The sequence below is a fragment of the Curcuma longa genome, chromosome 1 (genome assembly GCF_044706935.1).
Source record: "Curcuma longa cultivar G26 ecotype Majalengka, Jawa Barat chromosome 1, ITB_CL_G26_1.1, whole genome shotgun sequence".
Lineage (NCBI taxonomy): Eukaryota > Viridiplantae > Streptophyta > Magnoliopsida > Zingiberales > Zingiberaceae > Curcuma > Curcuma longa.
Window position 1 is genome coordinate 18224195 of NC_133861.1, and position 19124 is coordinate 18243318.

At 35.1% G+C, this 19124-nt stretch overlaps 1 protein-coding gene across 6 annotated transcripts; it reads right to left on the reverse strand.

Annotated features, from left to right (window-relative positions):
* Nucleotides 1-364: 364 nt before the first annotated feature.
* Nucleotides 365-18984, reverse strand: LOC141829906 (cation-chloride cotransporter 1-like). 6 transcript variants are annotated; one of them, XM_074717393.1, is made up of 15 exons: nucleotides 18796-18984; nucleotides 18414-18603; nucleotides 18006-18168; nucleotides 16477-16626; nucleotides 16196-16277; nucleotides 13871-13962; nucleotides 12289-12403; nucleotides 11101-11201; nucleotides 9737-9798; nucleotides 7933-8184; nucleotides 7676-7790; nucleotides 6343-6537; nucleotides 4450-4850; nucleotides 3320-3481; nucleotides 365-1622 (listed from the first exon to the last, which is right to left on the reverse strand). In XM_074717393.1, exons 3-15 carry the CDS (start codon nucleotides 18146-18148, stop codon nucleotides 532-534), a joined length of 2961 nt encoding a protein of 986 aa, XP_074573494.1. In that variant the 5' UTR covers nucleotides 18149-18168; nucleotides 18414-18603; nucleotides 18796-18984; the 3' UTR covers nucleotides 365-531. The 6 variants fall into 6 exon arrangements, with proteins under 6 accessions (XP_074573494.1, XP_074573484.1, XP_074573499.1 ...); XM_074717383.1 differs by having other exon boundaries at nucleotides 18006-18255; XM_074717398.1 differs by lacking the exon at nucleotides 18414-18603.
* Between the last annotated feature and the right edge of the window lie 140 nt (nucleotides 18985-19124).

Consider the following 19124-nt stretch of genomic DNA (forward strand, 5'->3'; position numbering starts at 1 on the left):
GTTTAGTATCTGCTTGAGAAGCCATGGATTTACTTCTACTCATCTGCAGCTGTCTTTATGTTTGATTTACAATAACTAATTTTAGAAATCTTCTTTTAAAAGAATGTCACCATTTAAAAATTTTACATATTATAAATTATTAAAAATTTTATTTGGGTTGTCAGCCAAGAGTTGACTTTCCTTCCGTCCACAGTCAACTTGGCCCTCGCCCTCAGCCGACCGGGTGACCGCTCGCAGTCCACCGGGCGATTCTTTTTCCAACACTATGAAAATATCATAACGTTCCAGAGTTTGCAAAATTGCAACCATTATTCTTTCTTTTCTTTTCTTTTCTTTTAACCAGAATGTGCATAATCAAGCTGGCAGTTGTATATGACTGATTTACTGAAAACACACTGCAGTTTACATCAGGTTTAATGAATGAATAACAGAATGACTATGAATTTCTGAAACACAAGGGTATCCTTGCAAGAGCTGATATTTTTGGTCACAAGGTCATGTGATAGGCAAGGAAGTGTAAATCGAGTAAATCTATGTAAAGAGGGTAACAACATCTCTCCTGTAGCCCCTAACTATCAGCATCCTTGGCACATTCTCAACTAAGAGATCCATGTACTCCATGTAGAAGTAGGATGGGTGGTTCAACGGTGGTGGTGGGAGGCTGACAAGCACAACTGCCGCCATCCTTGAGTACCTCAGTATGGTTGAATTCAACTTCAAGGTGGTGTACAGGAACTTGTCCACCTGTTGGTCGTTTACCACCACCTGCTTTCCGCTGGCCATCAGTGGCGTTCCTTGTTTTCTGGCAGTTTCCTTCATTTCAGCTAGGTAGGCAGCAATTCGACGTTGTGCACTGGTGAATGCTTCCATTGAATCATCCTGCTGAACCCCACCTTCAATTTGGGCCTCCCATGACTTCATTGTTATCACAATCACCTCAGCCTGCAAGCGGAGGTCATAAAGGAACTTTTTAACATCAGCCTTCAGCTCCTCGGCTTCTGTGTCCTCTTCTGCAATACAGAAGAGCTGAATCTTGCAGCTCTCAAAGCTCTCTTTTGTAAGAAGCAGCTGAGATAACAGAAGCATAAGACCCCCATCCTTCACGATCCAGTAGAGATCAATTGTCCCATATTGTTTCTGATACTCACCAGGCCATTCATCAAGGCCTTTGACAATCACGACTGCCTTGTTGGCAATGATGCAGTCATTGATAATGCTGACAAATGTTGATGGAATCTCTGTGAGATTTTCCCGACGCCAAATCTCAGGATATCGCATAACCACAATATTAGGCTTAAGGTTGCCAAGTCCCATAGTCTGAATAACACCACGGAAACCATCAGCCATAGTTGGAGCAACTACTATCTCAGCTACTCCTTCGCAGCGCTTGTAGTCTATGTAAGTGCTCAGCTCACGGCAAGCAGTCTTCGCATCCTCAGCCAGTTCATGATAGTCACCATCGATAATTGACAGAAAGATTGACATCCCACGACCCTTCTTCTTCATGCAATTAGCAAAATCTGCAAGCTTGGGATGACAGGGAACATTTTCTGGCAGCTTTCCCCATGGCCGGCAGAAGATGAGAGGAATAGGGTACCAGTTCTTAGGGTGTACCTGGTTTGCTGGAGGGAGCAAAATAACAAACACAATAAGAGATCTTTTATAAGTTAATTCATAATTAAAATCACCCATACTATAGGCATTTCAGAGGATAGAAAGTTATATCTTATGCAATAACCCAAACCTACAGGGTGTTTATGTGCCCTGGACTTTCAGTTTTAACAATCTATAGAACCAATTGTCAAAGCTGAGATGGCCTGCCTACTTGGCAAACAATTATTGCATCAGTCACTCCAATGTTCTATTAAAACTTTACACGTGCACTACAATTAGATATTGAATTGAGTACACAATTATACCCTTCATTAACTTCGTTGACATGGATTTCATAATCAGATGTCAAATCCCACATTGCTCCCAAGTCCCAGATAATGCTTTACACTTGGAATTTAATTTGAAACCCAGTATTTAAAACTTATTGATAATTAACAAATGCTTAATTAAGATTTTGGGTTAAATTATACATGCGTATGGTAATTTGAGCACTTGGTACAGATGTGGTACTTGACAGTACACTAGGCAGCCAGAGATAACCATAACTCAAATAACTGTTAATTTGGGGTAACTTTCATACAAAGGGCTCTAAACTGCATTGTGAAAAGAATGGCTCCTTGTCTGATAAACTCCTAAATTTTTTTATAGGTGTACTTTTTCTGTGTACTTCATGTTGGGTTCAACAACATATTGGACAGAATAATCCCGGCTAGAGTCCAAGTACCAAATAAGTCCTATTTTAGTATTTTTTGGATGACTTTCAGCATGTTTTCATGATGACAGCTAGAGCTACGATGAACATTCCAAAACTGAGCCACCGAGGAATTGTGGGGTGCATTAATAGGAGATCAAAATGTTTCTAGAGAAGAAAGTTTGGTGGCTGAAAAGCACTAAGGGTAATGTTTGATATTGAAAGATGAGTTTGGGGAGGATTGAGAAAGGACATCAATTGTTCAATTTTTATTGAATTTTGCTCAAAATTTATATTAGATTTGATTTCAATTTATATTAGATTTGATTTCACTCGTGGGCATATAATTATGTTGAACCACACTACTTGCCCTTGTCTTTATTAGTGTGATTGGGTCATTCTAGTAAGGGAGACGAAGATCCTATCATCTGGCTTTAGAGTGGAGGTTATCCCATATTCTAGAAGTACCAAATTTAGATTTTCAAGTGCATGGTTTGAGGCAGTAGGATGTAACAACTGGTGCTAAACAGGTGTTTAATCCTATCTAGTGTATCAAAGGCATGTGTGATCTCTCAACGCTTCAAACATTTCTTTGATTTCTCAGGGTGTGAGGAAGGCTGAAATAGGAATGTTTGAGAGGACAGGAGGATTAGTTGGTATGTAGAGAAGTTGGTATTTTGACACTGGATTCAAGGATAAAATGTAAAATGATACAAAACCCTGGAAGGATCATTCAAGTTATGACATGAAATGCCTTGCTCAGATGAGAGCATATATTATATCTTTAAACATGTTCAGTTCCAGTTAAACACTAGCGAAGTCAGACAAAAAACCTACAATGCATCAGTTTATAATTTATTTGACGACCCAACAACCTGCAGCATTAATTTAATATCAAAAGCCTCATACTAATGCATACGCAATATTTCACAGTTTCTGGTGCAATGAGAAGTTATTTCCATGTTTTTATATGGTTTTCAAATCATCACAGGGAGGAATCAAAGATAAACATACCTCCTAAAGATCGAAGACTACGCAAAGCCAGTTGAAAATAGGCGCTCTTGAACCCATCCCCCCAGTCTCCAGCCTTCCCCTTTATGCTCACATAATAATATATGAGACCAGCAAGTGCTAGAGACACCACCGTGAATAACCAGGAGATAAGGAACATGATAACTGGATAAATAAAGAACGTTTAGGAGGAACATATTTATTGAACAAAATATTTATTCCCTGCATGTCCTATATATCAAACACACGCATAAGCTCCACTCCAAGGGATCAGCGTTTTGTTAACATTTCCATTAATAGAAGCAGCAACAACAGAAAAAAAATTGTGAATCTACTATCTAGAAATGTCTTATACTCTTGCTACCATGCATATCAAACATTCAAATCACACAAATTCACAAGCAAATGCTACTGTACAACATACTATTTTTTCAACTAAGGAAAAAATATACAGCATACGAATTAAAAGTCCACAAATTTTAGTTTTAAGTATTATAAGATTGTACGGAGCAAGTTCCCTGCCCACAACTAAGGAAAACACAAAAATAAATGAAGAAAATATCAGTTGATCTCAAACTGTAAAAGAAAATTCATCCGTCATGCTATGCAAATTCAAATTTAGTTTACTAACTTAAACCTTTTCTTCTTAAGGTTTACTGTCTTAACCCTTTTCTTAAGGTTTACTAAAAGGGTTTAAGATACTTTTTCTTAAGGTTTACTAACTTAAACTTTTTCTTTCTCCCCCTATTGACACACATCAAAATGGTGATTTAAATTTATATGCATTTAATTGGAAGCTTGTACTTGCAGGTTTGTAGCTACATATTAACTCAACTAAGCATTTCCATCCACAAATTAAAATTAAGAAGATAATATAATTATAGAAAAATGCTATCAAAGAAGAGAAGTTGATGCAGTTAAATAGGCTCATTTAAAATGAAATAAACTACTCCTAGGTCTAAAATGCTGTTTTTGCTTTATTTTCCCAACAATCATATTCTGATCTAGCAGAGAAGCGAGAAATGTGAAAATCTTATACCAGGTGGTATTAATTCATATCATATATCTTTTCTTAGCAAAAAGGGAAAGCTCTGAACTCTAGAATGCAGCTAAATCAGAAAATGCTAACATACCAATACAAAGTGATGCCCCAAGAAGTGAAAGGCTCCAATGATGAAACTTCCATCTAGGACGCCAGCTAGGAGCATCAAGTAAGTCCAGAAGAAAGCAAGACAGATTAACTCCAGCATAACATAGCAGGAAGAACATAGTAATAGTAGGTGTGATTAGATCTAAGTTCCCAATTACGACACAACCAATACAAATAAAGGCTGTAAATAAAGTTGCTAAATGAGGTTCTCCTCCTTCTGTAACTTTGAAATACTTGAGAACAGGAAGAATGTCATCGTTTGCAATTGCAGCAAGCAAGCGTGGTGCACCTGTCAAACTCTGAAGTGCTGCACCCAAAGTGGAAAGGATAATCCCCACATATATAATTGCTGGAAGAGGCCAAGCAACTTCAGCAGTCAGAAGCCTACACAGAATCTGAATCAGCAACTCCGGAAAAAAACAAAGAAGACCATATATATTCTCATCAAAAGCATACACCAGAGCAATACACTAAAAGAACTCACATTCTACTAAGAACTAAGATTGAAAGCTCAAAAATGTATTTCAATCTCACTTCCAAAATGCTGTAATCTTCCCACCTGTGAGAACTTACTGCACATTCTCTAGCATTTTAACTAATAAGCGAACATCTAATTCGACAGTAAACACCATAAGAGAAGAGAATATGTGCCATCAGGCAATTGGTAACCTCAGTAAAAGTTTAGCAATGATCAGCCAATGCAGTACAGGCACCAAGTAACTCTTAGAACTTTATTGATTTATATTTTAAAGTACTTGTTTATGTCAGGAAGAATAATTCCATGAATACCAATAAGAACAAAGCAGATCTAATTGATGCCTCCTTCACACAAATGACAATATGGTGATGGATTGGTGGTGCACTAATAATACATTAATAGACAACTTAGATATCCAGAAGATGATAAGTTCATCAAACATGTTGAGTGAGAATTACCAGTTAGTCCTACAAGTTCACAAGATAGTATCGTATTGCAGGTGAAATAACATCTGCCTGACAATAGAGAATACTTAGGACAATTTCAAAATTTGGGACATTTAGCTTATTTAAGATGAACTCCAGATGGGAAATTCAGACTACCGTCAAGCAGTGTAGCGCCAAGAAAACAAGGGCTAGATTTGGATATATTTCTACTTTGGAATTTTATTTTTATATTCTATTTTTAAATACCATTTCAATTAATCTGAACATGGTAAAATCATTTTCTAACAATTAAAACATCAAAAATGATGTTTGGATTGAAGCTAGAAAATGAGATAGATTGTGTAATCAGATTATCTGTCACTGTACTAGATTATACCAACTGGAATGTTACCAGTACGTTGGGTCAAAAAATTTACATGTTGCTCCTAAGATTAAATACCATCTCGTTTTCAATCTACAATAAAGCACAAGTTCATGTTGCATAAGACCACAGTAATCTCATAACACCTCCATAAGACCACAATAAATCAACTTTATCAAAGTTTTCTTTCTATATGCTGTAATCATATGCATCCTAGCTAATACATGTCACATGAGACCAAGGTTATCGTATAAACACCTCCATAAAGTTCAAAGTAACTTTATCAAAGTTATCTTTATATATGCCATAATTATATGCATCCTAGCTAATCATTTAAGATGTCCACTAGTATATGAGAAAATATTAGTTGAATATCTATGTTAAGTGCAATATTTTTTTTCTTGGATATGGGATTATTTCTTCAGTGGATTCATCAATCCATTTCATATCCCACAGCTGGTAGTGCTGAAAGCTGCGGTACGGGTTCAAATTTTCAGATAAGTTTGGGAAATCTTCACAAACTAGTCATTTTATAGCATTTATGTTTACAACATTTGAAGTAGTCAGAGTTTTAGAAGAAAATGCTTATACCGGTTTGTCAACAACTCATCTCTTGTGGCTAAGGCTCCAAACAGAAGTACTGATATCAAATATAGGAAAGAGGTGGTAAGTGTTGCAGCTAATGTTCCAACAGGAATAGAGCGCTGTGTATCCTTCAATGATGCAGAGCGATTTGAACCAGCCATAATTCCTGTTACAGCAGGAAAGAATAGACCTACCAATGCACTGAAGGACAGAAAAAATAAAATATACATAAGGAAACAGTTGAAATATTTGCACCAAACAAAAAGAAAAAGAAGTTGAAATTTTAAACACGCCTAGTGAACCACTTGCTGAATCTTAGCTAAATTAAAATGTGATCCCATCTCATTTTGTTCCTTGTGAATTTCCCTAAGAAAATCTAAGAAACTACCAAATAGAGTGATGAACATCTGAAACTTGAATAAATTTTACAACTCCCTACTTCACAGGTTCACAACACAAATTATTTCATCAATTGGAACTGCAACATTTTATATTTGGAAGGGTAAATGACAGGCTGACTGACCCACTATCTAGGTTTTGCAACATTCATAAAATCAAAAACAGCAATTACCACATAAGTCAAGTTCATATTGTGTAATTGAAAATCATAAGTTGCATTGGATTTGGTCCATTAACATACCATCATATAATTGTTAAATTCCATTTTATATAAGCCTTCAAGGTCATGTTTCCTGTGACAGAAGGAAACTCAGACAAGAATAAGGTGGCCAAGATTTCCCCAACCTCCCTTTTCTTGTTTCCTTTGACAGAGATGGAAGAAACATCCGAAATTTTTTCCCCAATTTGGCTCAAAATTTGCTTCTGATTTGGGTGGAATAGCACTATTTGTATGTAATAGAGCTCAAATCCGATCTAAACATATTAAAAATTATTTTTTTTTACAAAACTATATTTGATTTATATTTGTAATATGTTTTTAAGGAATAAATTGTTGAAAATTAAGTTTCTCTCAATCTTTCCTTCCTCTAAGGAAAGAGACACAATGGTAACAGTAAATACAAACTAGGGAAATATTTATTTATCCTTTTCCAATGATTTTTTTCCTGTTTTTCTTAGTAGTTGTTTTCAGAGGAAATTGGGCCATACATTACACAATTCACCATTAGTTATAACTTAAAGATAACCAAAATTGGTAGCCAGCTCTCCTAAGCTATTGGATTGAAATTCAGCCTATATAGTGGGGAACTTGCTCACAACTATAACATGGATGCAAATGCATCTCTCTCTAAAGTTCTATCTACACTTGGGGTGAATAACCTCTGTTTCACCTGATAAAACCTCTGTTATTCAGAAAAGAAGTGCATCTATATAGGCTTACTTAAAGTTCCAATATATAGATCCTTCTGGATCAGGTATTCCAGCATTGGTAGTGCGCTGGTAAGCAGAACTCCAATTGTCTCTAAATGTTTGTGCTCTCAACCCTGTTATGCCACCTGCGCCAAACTCCAAAAAGAAAGCATCATCTGGATGAGGGGTCAAAAAGGAATCTGGAAAATGATGGCAGGAAGAAACCCTATGTCCAAGTCAACACTAATAATCATATGGACAAGAGAACTGTACAACAAATGAACTTACTTGAAGCATTACTCCTCGGAGCAGAAAATATTCCAATGAATATGCAGAAAATTGAAAAAAGTACAGCAATTAAGAAAGCTGGAGCTACCCGGTTTATGATCTTGACACCACCAAACACAATGAAGCATAGAAGTATAGTGATAATTACTCCATAAACTTGCAGATCATGCAAACTAGGAGTAGACACAGTAGTTATAACTTCAGTTGTTGTACCATTAGTTGCTGTACTATTGCTGACTACCATTACTGACTCTGCAAAAAGAAAACCCCAAGGAACAAATTTAACAAATTATACATATACACAAATATTAAGAAGAAATTAACACTTTTACAACTAGAGTGAATGTAACACCATAAGAAACAAAAGAATCAGATTTGTTTTTCATGAAAACATTAGATAAAAGGAGCAGAGCATGATTTTCAGCATCAAATTTTGTAACAATGCCACCATGCACCCCTATGCCACTTCTCCCTTGTAAGCTTCTACTCTTTCTTTACTTGCTGTTTTTGTCTATTCACATCTTAGTGCATTGGTGATACTCGTACGTGCATGATGATCAATTAGTTTTTCTTGCTCAAGGCTTGTTTGTTTGTTTATCCAAAAGGATTAACAAAGGAGATTGATATATGTTTGTAACACCAGGAGATTGATAGTCGCGTAACCGGGTTTTTTCGTATGTATATATATATATATATATATATTTGCAAATCCCATTGTCAAAGTGATTTCCCAAACCTTACTAGTGGAATACATGTGCCACCGTTCAGGCATTACACTGTTGTTTAGTCACTAACTCTGATTTGAACAAACAATCGGGACACAATTCATTTCTTTACCAAATCCCTACATCTATCTTTTATTTTGATTGTGTCCTTCATCTTGGCCAGAAGCTCAAAAACATCTTCTGCTATGCATGGCGGTATATCTCCCTTTAAATGCATCTATGCTATGGCAGTCCACTTTTCTGTATTCAATTTTCTTGTTTTTGGTTGGATATGCTATATTATTCTTCACACAACACTTTTACAGATGTTACTTATTTTATTTTCCCTCTATTTCCTCCATTCTCTCCCCAATCATCAACCTCTTCTTCTCATTGGCATGCCCTGAATCAGTTACAATTAGTAATGCATCAGACCACTTAAGACAGATTAACAGTTTCACTTACCTGATCCAAACTTCTACTTTTATAGCTCACTGGCAGTGTTATCTCCTAGGTAATTCTGATGACTATGATACCGTGGATGCTCACACATATTGTCGCTCAGATTTTTTCCTAATCATCATTCTGTATGTCCCAACTCCTACACATTTGATGTTGACAATATGAAACATACCCCCCCCCCCCCCCCCCCCCCCCAACACACACACACCCCCTTCCCAGTTGACTCAAATTACTTTAAAGTGCATTCTTAGATATGATCACTCTGCCATTCAACCAAAAAGGCTAACAGATACACAGGGGTTTACTGAAGTCAAGGATCTTTTTGATAAAGTATAAGATATTATTATTTCCTGTGAATTTTTAGTTATATTACATTATGGCATTAATAACTTGCTACAGTTACCTAGTCACTGCTATCAGCTTGATGTATTGCACAGAATGTTTTTCTTCATTGCTTCGACAACAAGCTTAAGTCTTACCCTTGGCATTTCTTATCCTTTAAATGATCTCTTAAGCACAACTAGCTGGCACAGATAATACAATTGAAAATCTAACATGCGCACGCGCACACATACAAAAAAAAAAAAAAAGTGGGCATCCACACAATATACAAAAAAGACAACCATCTAAGTAGTTACCTCTAAAGAATCCAGCATTTGGCACAGCATCTAAGAAAGTTTCCACAGCACCCAGGACATACCTGAAAAAAAAGTAAGCATCAAATGATTACTCAGAAAATAAATTTCATTTAGCAAAGAAGGGAACCTGATTCTAAAATTGACACTTGAATCTAATGATCAGAAAAAACACATGTAAATAAGCCAAGATAGAAGAAACAGAACTTTGGTCCAATCACATTAATTGCACCTAAAGTTGACTTCATCTCTCCTCAATGAGCATGTAAGTCAAGTTTGGATCCAATCCAACCCTCTAGAGAATACATACTTGAACGCAGACCTCTCACCTGACATATCAGGATTTGTGGATGGCAACATCAGCAACAGATAGACTCAGATCATCTCGATAAATGTTCATCAGAAAATTACTTTGTTTAATTTTCTTAGTTGAGGTCAATTCTAGGCATTTGCCTAGGTTTTCAAACAAAATTGTAGCTCCCGCCCAACAAAATAAAATCCCTAATTTGCATACTCCTTAAAGGTTAAGACTCAAAGGATGTACAGTTATTCCTCATTCATTGGAAATAATGCCTTAATTTAATGATATCTAAAATTTGCCTGAATTCTCCTTGAAGGGGGGAGACAATGCAATTTAAAATTAGAAAGTTCAATTTGGAATCTCTAAGATAGATGTTTTAAATTTTGTAAGTTTTTCATAAAGCTGTAAATTTTATTTTAAGGTGATCAAGACAAAGCACAAAAATTTATATTAGTAGGATAAATTATTTTTAGTAAATAGCCATTTGTTTACCAAGTAATTAGAGGATAGATTATTTCTTGATTAACTTCTTGGGATAATAGGTGAATGTTGAGGCCTTTAGAAAAAAAAAGCTCTAACCACTTCATTTACGAGATCTTCCAATAATAAATTTTAAGTACTTTTGTTAGTTAAATTTTCTATGCCTGCGATTGCTTGTTCTTCATGCTGCATCAATATTATCATCTATTAGCATTCATAAACAAGGTGGTATTAGACCAAGGTTGCATCTTCTGGTCCCCAGATAGTTGTTAAGGAATAAGAGCATTGTTAATCTGAAAAAGCATATATGATACAGGAAAAAAAAACACGAGGTACAAATACACTATACCATTTACAAATAGCATACTTATGTAAGGTTACCTTACAAAAATATAAGAACTTAAGTGGATCCTTACCATTAGCTAAGTGTCTAAAGTTCTTGCAGTAACAATCTAATAGTCAATAAGAAGATTTGAACATTACAAAGATCACTTGTAAATCTTTGCATAAAAGAAATATAATTTTAGATGAACTTGAATGTGCTAAAGACAGAAGAAATATGATGATAGCCACAAGGTAGACTTACATAGAACCAGCAACTGCATTACCAAGGAAGAAGCATAATCCAATACTAACTCCAACTTCCGGTCCCAAAGCTCGACCAATGAGATAATATGGCCCACCACCCTGAATGTTGAAGTCAAAGCAGATGAAAAACAACATGATATGACCATTATTATTAGCAGAAGAACTAACAAGAGCATGTTCCATATTCTTGCTTATAATGTCGCCCCTTACCAGCAGTTCAGCATTATGGTCTTGATGAAACAAATCTAAAACTCATCTAAAGATAGGATTGTTTAATCATGGATCATGATATAGGTTAAGGGTAATGCTTTTTACAGGTTGCCTATAATATTGGTGTGAGCATCATTTGAATAATGTACACCCAATTCAGCGAGTAGTTTATCAACAATTTATTTTAGATATCTAAATTTTTGGCATTGTAATTGCATATATTTTTTCTGAGCTAAGACATTATTAAAAGAACCTACATTTTGTTAACTAGGATGCATAATATGAGAAAACAAATAATATTTTTGTGAGAAAACTAACCAAATGCTAAATTAATTTAATGCATAAAGTTTCATGACTCTAGTCTATTTTTTACACGCATCAATTGAATAATGTACAGCCAATTCAGCAAGTAGTTTATCAACAACTTATTTTAGATATCAAAACTTTTGGCATTATAGTATCAAACTTACTCTGAAATTTTGGAAATTCTAACATTATTAACTTCTTGAGAATGTTTGAGCAATATGCCTCCTCTAGTCATGGTGGAGATAGTTAATGTTGATATAAAGCTATTGAAAAATAATGGAAACTATTAAATTATTGATAAAATACAGTATAATAATAATTGCAGATAGTTTTTCCAGGCTAAGATATTATTAAAAGAATCTACATTTTGTTAAATAGAATGCATGACAAAGAAAATAGGCTTTTGATGAGAAAAACAAATAATATTTTTGTGAGAAAATTAACCAAATGCTAAATTAATTAATGCAGAAAGTTTCATAACTCTCCTCTATCTTTTACACCTTCAACGCTAATGGATTAAATTAGTAAAACTATAGAATCCGTCATGTTGAATTCCATCACCTGATCTCCACCTAAGTGTTACATCTGAAACTATAGAATTGGATGCCTTCAATAACCAACCATAGTGGCAAGAAATGAGCAAGTCAGAAAAAATCAATACAATGCTCACCTTCATTGCCCCATTTGTTGCAATAGCACTTAATGATATTCCAGTCAAAAAGGTGCATGAACCGCAGAAAGCAACCAACAAAAGTGCCTCACCTATTCCAGACATGCCCACAATCCTAAACAAAAATGACAGAGATACTGAGTTCAATAATTTTGCAATGAAACCTATAATGAGAAGATTAAGAATCAATACAATTCATTTTTTTTCTTTAGATTCTCTTGAGTCTTGATTCAAATGTACTCTAAATCACAAACTAGAGCAGTGAAAGATTCAGATGTGGCCTTAAAAGAAGAACAAAAATCAATAAACTGGCTGCAAAGTGATAGAACTCAGAACATGAGTATCCATTCAAAAATGTTCTTAATGCTCAGAAACAGATGTATAAAGAAATATAGAGAAAAAAATTGGCATAACTTTTTCATAACTTCTCTATAGTGTAAAATTTATTTTTCATGTGGAGGTTTGATCTTCTCCAAAAAACAGAAAAAATATTATCCTAAATATTATTGGAAAATGGACAGTTTTCTAAGAGCAGAACCCCTTCCTCCTTTTCATGAACCAAACATAAGCCTCAACATGTTTCCTCTTACAGATCAGTTAGTTGTTAGAAATAATAATTATTAGAAATAAAAGGATTGGCCAAAACAGTGAAGCACCATATTACTTCAGTTTGCCTTGGCAAAGGAAAACAAAGCAAGCAATAGGCACAGATAATAAAATCCTCCTCAGCTAATCAAAAACTTGGATATGTCAATGTAGTTGATTTCCCCAGGCATTTCTGTCAAATGAAAAAGAAAACAAAATAGACCAACATATATCTAGAAAATTGTATTTCTTTCTGCACTGTGGTACTATATAGTAGAGGGAAATTTTGACATCCATAAAATTGTGGCACTGTGAAGTGTGAACATCCTTTTTATTATATCATCAAGCTGTGTTTATTCAAACGATTTGGGGTCTGCTACATGAATCTTAACACTTCATTCAGCTTTCTTAAGAAAATATCACTAGTAATATTCAAATTAATAATATCATACTTCTAAATAGTGTACTTATGTTTTAAAAAAATAGGACACAATTATCCACATGGATGAAAGGGAAAAAGGTAAAGTCGTGAACACCAAATACAGGTTTGATTTGCTATTACTGCTATCTTGTGATTATATACTGTTGCTAAGATAACCCAGGCAATTGATATGCAACTGCTAACAATATAAATATATAAATTGATACCTTTACTAATGAGCTTGAGTTTTGGGGGTCACTGGTTAGCTAGTCCCTTTCTTAATAAGCTCAAGTGTTTGGAATAAGTTGTTAGTCAGTCAATTTTAACAACTTTAAAAGGTTAGCTTATGCACCTGTTACGAGTGAATCTGCAGTTGTGGGGTTAACAAGGTAGAATAACAGAAGATTTTTGAAGTGATTTCAATAGTTTAATGGAAGAACCCTCTATTTATGTCATTAAGGTGACATTTATCTACCAGCAAAAAGAATAGGTAATGGTACAGATATGAGAAAGAATAGGTAGTGACTTAGGTTATCACTAACATCCAAGAAATGAGTTAGATCAGAATGTACTTACCAGGAAAAACGGATATAGTATATGATTCCCAAGATATTCTGAAGACAAGGTACAAATACACCCATCATGGTCCCTAGCTTGGGGCCAGCGACCTGCAAAAACAAACTGTTAAATTCCAGGACATGGATAAGTAATTTGTAATTTCAGATCTATAAAGATCTCTATACAAAGTGGCATAAGAAGATATTGACTGGAGGACAGCAATCCAAAACTAGAAGAGCTAAACAGCAAAAAAAACATACCAAGAGTGCGTATGGAGAAAAAATAAAAAATTACTGCTTGAACAAAATCTTTCTGAATCCAGAATACAAGCATCTACAAAACTATGGCAGCACTTCTTAAACAAACAAGGATACAAAAAATCAACAATAACAAGCCATGATAATCCCAAACATTGGAGGTTGGTATTATTCTACTGTTGAACTCTATGTAAGCAAGATCATATGACAGCAATTTTACAAGGATAGTTAATTAAAACAAGATAGGAATGCTACACCAGGAAACAAAATTAAGAATCTAACAAAAGAAAATTGTCCAGAGACACAAAAAGTAGTTCAGATTCCAGGGAATACATTGTAGCTTCTACAACTCATCAAAAACACTTTTGCTTTGTTGTTTATAGCCAAATTCATAATCCTCTAGAAAGACATTTACAGTGAGCACATTCTTAAAAGACCCCTGTTAATTAGTTGGTTTGGAAATTGGACACATTTGAATAATTCATTTCCTAGCAGATATGTTACAGATGATATTGACTTAGTGTATGATAAAAGACTACTGTATATTGGACCAGTATAAACAACAATCAAGCTTTGATACTTACCCCTAAGGATTGAAATCTCGAGCTGTTTCGCTCGATACTGGTAAAATTTTTCGTTCCGCCAGCAGACCGGCACTGGCACCGGCACCGGCATTCCGGCCAGGATACTGTCCCGAGGCGTCGCGCGGCCCACGCGTGCCCTGGTTGCAGTCATGCGGAATCCTGATTTTTTTTTAAAACTTTTGTTTTAATAATAACGTAGTTTAATAATTTTAATCAACTCCTAGCTATAGTTAGGATAATTTAAATAGACTTAATTAAAGTCTCATAAAATTATCCTATTATTTTTATAAAAAAAATATTATTTTTTTATTTTTAAATATTTAGATTGAAATTTTTATTTTTAGTTAATATATTTTATATTTTAAAATACTGAAATTATACCAGTACGACACAATACGGTACTGGAACTGTATCGTTTTGGTCCAGGACCGAAACCTCGACATGGCTCAACATTTTAAACCTTGCTTACCCCTATAAATAACAATCAAACTTTGATAGAATCATCATCATCATCATCAAACCGTGTAATTCCAAAGTATTTGCGGCGGGCTACATGAATCTCATCCTTCCACTAAACTAAATGATATTCAAATTAATTAAATTTCTTGTTGCATTAACTAGAGTTTGTTTTAGGTTCCCTCTACGACCTAAACCTTCAACTCCAAATGACTGTCATCAAAATACAAATCTAAATGTAAAATCTAGTGCTCGTTTTTTAACATATTTAAACCATCTCCAATATTTTCTCTTATTTCATTTCCTGTTTGACCTGCAACTAATTTCTCATAGATACTAATATTTATAAATATTTTCTAAAGAGGGCGGGCATCTATCTTAGCATTCTCATCTCTCTTTTATATATATTCTATCTTGACATCCCAATGCTCCCATCCAGTAAAATATGATGGATCATACCACATTCTTATAATAATATCTTTTATCCTAGGGACTAGGATACATAGACAATCACACAAGATTTCAAATCTCCTCCCAATTTTTAATTTCCAATCACTCGCTGTTTTTCATAGGATATTTTTATCCTATTAATGATACATCCATCAATATCTTCTTTATCTCGAATAACACATTTAAGATATCCAACAGGCTTAGAGCTCTAATTGGGAGTCTAGGCCTGTCTATTTTAAATATCATTGATTCTTTTGTGAACCTCGTCCACGAATATTCGATTTAAATTTTGATTAACTCAACGTCAAGAATTGTGTGCTAGGTATTCCTATCTATCAGTATCCCATGGCATGAACTAATCGTGCACCAAAAGAAAAGGAAAATAGGAAAAACAGATAACAAGAAGAAGAAGAGTTCCAGCTTAACAAATTAAATAAAATGATGGTTATAGCAAAAAAAAATAATATTTCTATCTTTCCGATATCTAGTGGCATCAATTAATTAGATTAAGGAGGAAAATTATAGGGAAAGCAACAAAGAGTTTCAAGTACACAAAAGGAATTACAATGTGTAACCAAAAACATTAACCAATATACCTTTGGGAGTCCAATGGTGATGGATATATCCTCGCCGCCATCTCTTGGACTTGAGGGTGTCGGAATTTGTTCCCCTGTCATACTGAAATGTTTTAATCAATTAAAAAATGAACCAGAAAAATATGCATCTACCTAATGGATTATCCAACATTGAAAATATTTGCAACTTGTTGTGAAAATTTAAAGTAGAAGAACTAGAATTTATCTTTGGACAAAAATTATACATACAATAAACTGACAGCAAATGATAAAGAATCACAGATGGTAATGCTTCGACATACCTTTTAAGTCCCAGTATATTAACAAGAGAATCAAAACCAAATAATTCCAACTTTGATTCCCTCCGAGTGTCATTAGGCTCGTCGTGCCCATGAGAAGTCCCTTCTATCACATTGGAAACAATCTCTGACGGTGATGCAATCTGAATTTTTCTATAACAAAGTATCTCTAAGAATGTCAGCATCCACAAGCAAAATATTAAAGTAAAGATGTTGAAAACAGCAAAATTGAAGGGAAAGGAAAAAAAAGGTACTCATTGTATAACAAGTTTCATAAAACTTGAAAGAATCTAAGAGGGGTATGTGGATGGACTCGACTAGAATGGGAAACCATAATGAAGGGACAAGTTTATTCATAGCAAATCTAGGACAAGTGATGCTCTAGTTGAGACAACAAACAGAAATATCAGAAAGATGAAAATAGCCTCTTGCCAAAGGCTGAAGGGGAGCCTTGGCGCAACGGTAAGGTTGTTGCCATGTGACCTAGAGGTCACGGGTTCAAATCCTGGAAACAGCCTCTTGCCAAAGGCAAGGTAAGGCTGCGTACAATGGATCCTTTCCCCGGACCCCGCATGGCGGGAGCTTCGTGCACCGGGCTGCCATTTTTTATGAAAATAGCATTTCAGTGACCATGAAGTCATCAATTAGTACCCAAAATGCAAATATATATATATATATCGCAATTACATTCACTTGATTAGTAAACATAAAATCAAAAATGGTGTGTCATATTGCATATTCCTCAGCCAGAAAAAGTCAAAATTGGAATGAGGATTATAGATGATAAAGGAAAGAATTGCCTACTGAATGCATGCCAATTGCCAACCAAATATTGAACTTGACAATTATATATTGCTCATTCAAACATTATTGTGGCAGGATTAAGTGCAAAACCAAAGAATATCTATCTGACAACATTTATATGCTATGTAAAGTGCACCTATTAGGTTCCCTTGTTCAATGAGGGCTCGTCTTATTCAAGGAATTCAGCTACCTTGCTAAAAGGAATCAATCTTGAGCACCTTCAGCAGCAAAAGGACAAATTGAAGGTCAATCAGGCAAGAGAGTAAGCATTTGTATCTGATCTGAAGTCAAAACTCAATCCCAGCTAAATCAAAGCCCCAAAAATCTGTGCATACACTCACAATGGGTGGTTGTTTCATCGCTCTGCTAAGTTACATAGATGCATAATTCATTATAAATATTTTAGCTACTATGGATTTTTAAAATGTCAATTAGGATGCCTCTTCAGCAACATTAATTTCTTATTTCATATTGACTACAACTATATCCATGATGATTATATGCAAATGTCATTAAAATGTACTTGTTAGCCATGTATCATATAGAACTAATTCTGAATCAGTGTAAACTAATTATAAAGAGGGAAAAGACAGATTAAGCTTACATAATGAGCTTCACCAGGAAAAAAAAATAAAGAAAAAACGCATAACAAAATTAAGCCAAAGATAAGCAATGCCCATACAACACAAGCTACTTGAAGAATGACAGAAAATTCAATGTGGACTCACTTTAGTTGTACCTCTGAAGAAAGTCCAGGCTCCATGGAAGTCATCTGTATACTTGATTTTTCGTGGGAAAATACTGGCCTGTACTTCTGAGCACTATGAGAAGGCATTTCCTCATCTGCACTCTCGATTTCACCATTGTCCATGGTTGTCTATTTGGTTGACACTTGACGATTCAGCAATTCCAGTAACACAAAAATAACATCAGATAGCAGATCGAGTTGTCAACCAAAACACTGCAAGTTTTTTTTCCCTACCAAACACAACATGATCTAATGAAGAACATGTCAATGGAAACTAAGACCAATTGACTTGTAATGCAGAGCCCTCTTATAAACAGATAATTGATCAAAGGAACTAGTAAATGCTAAGACATGAGACAGATTATGTTCTACTTCCACATTCTCTAACCTTAAGTCAGACTCTTCAGCTTAAATGAGATATGCCTATCTCACATATCTCATTCTTAAAAGATCCAACGAGTGCGAAAGGAAGGGAAAAGCAGACGGGAGAAAGAGGAAGGCAGACGGACGGAAGGAGTCGTTGAAGCTTGTCGCCACAAAACCCGCAGGTAGAAGAACAGCAGATCTTTAGGCTTCAGCTTTTGGAGAGATAATTTATGGATTTCAGAAACAGTAGACTTATTACAGATTTAAAAGAAAAACAAAATCTAATCTTGGAATCTGCAGCGACGCAAATTAATCAAGGCAAATAATCGTAGTCATCTCATAGCTAGTTTCCTTCCAATTTTCGTAGAAAGGGGAAGTCAAGGAAAGAAAGGGAGTTGCAGAACCTGGTATCACTGGAACTCCTTGTTTCCTGGTCAGATCTATTCCCCCGAACAGCGGCTACTTCTTCGACGTGGGTGAGATCTGGCAGCGCCACCAACCCTTGGTTGCTGTTAAACTAGTAGGTTGACCGGCGGCGGCGACAAGGAAGGACCGAACCCTCCTCCTTCTCTGTGTTCTCGGAGACGCGTAAGATGACGGCGGCGGCGAAAATTAAGAGAAATTGAAATCCAAGTGAATAAATATTCATTGTTCTTCTCCCCTTGCACGAGGAAAGACCTTCCAAATTATTAAATTTATCTAGTAATTTTGACTAAAATTTTGAATATATAAA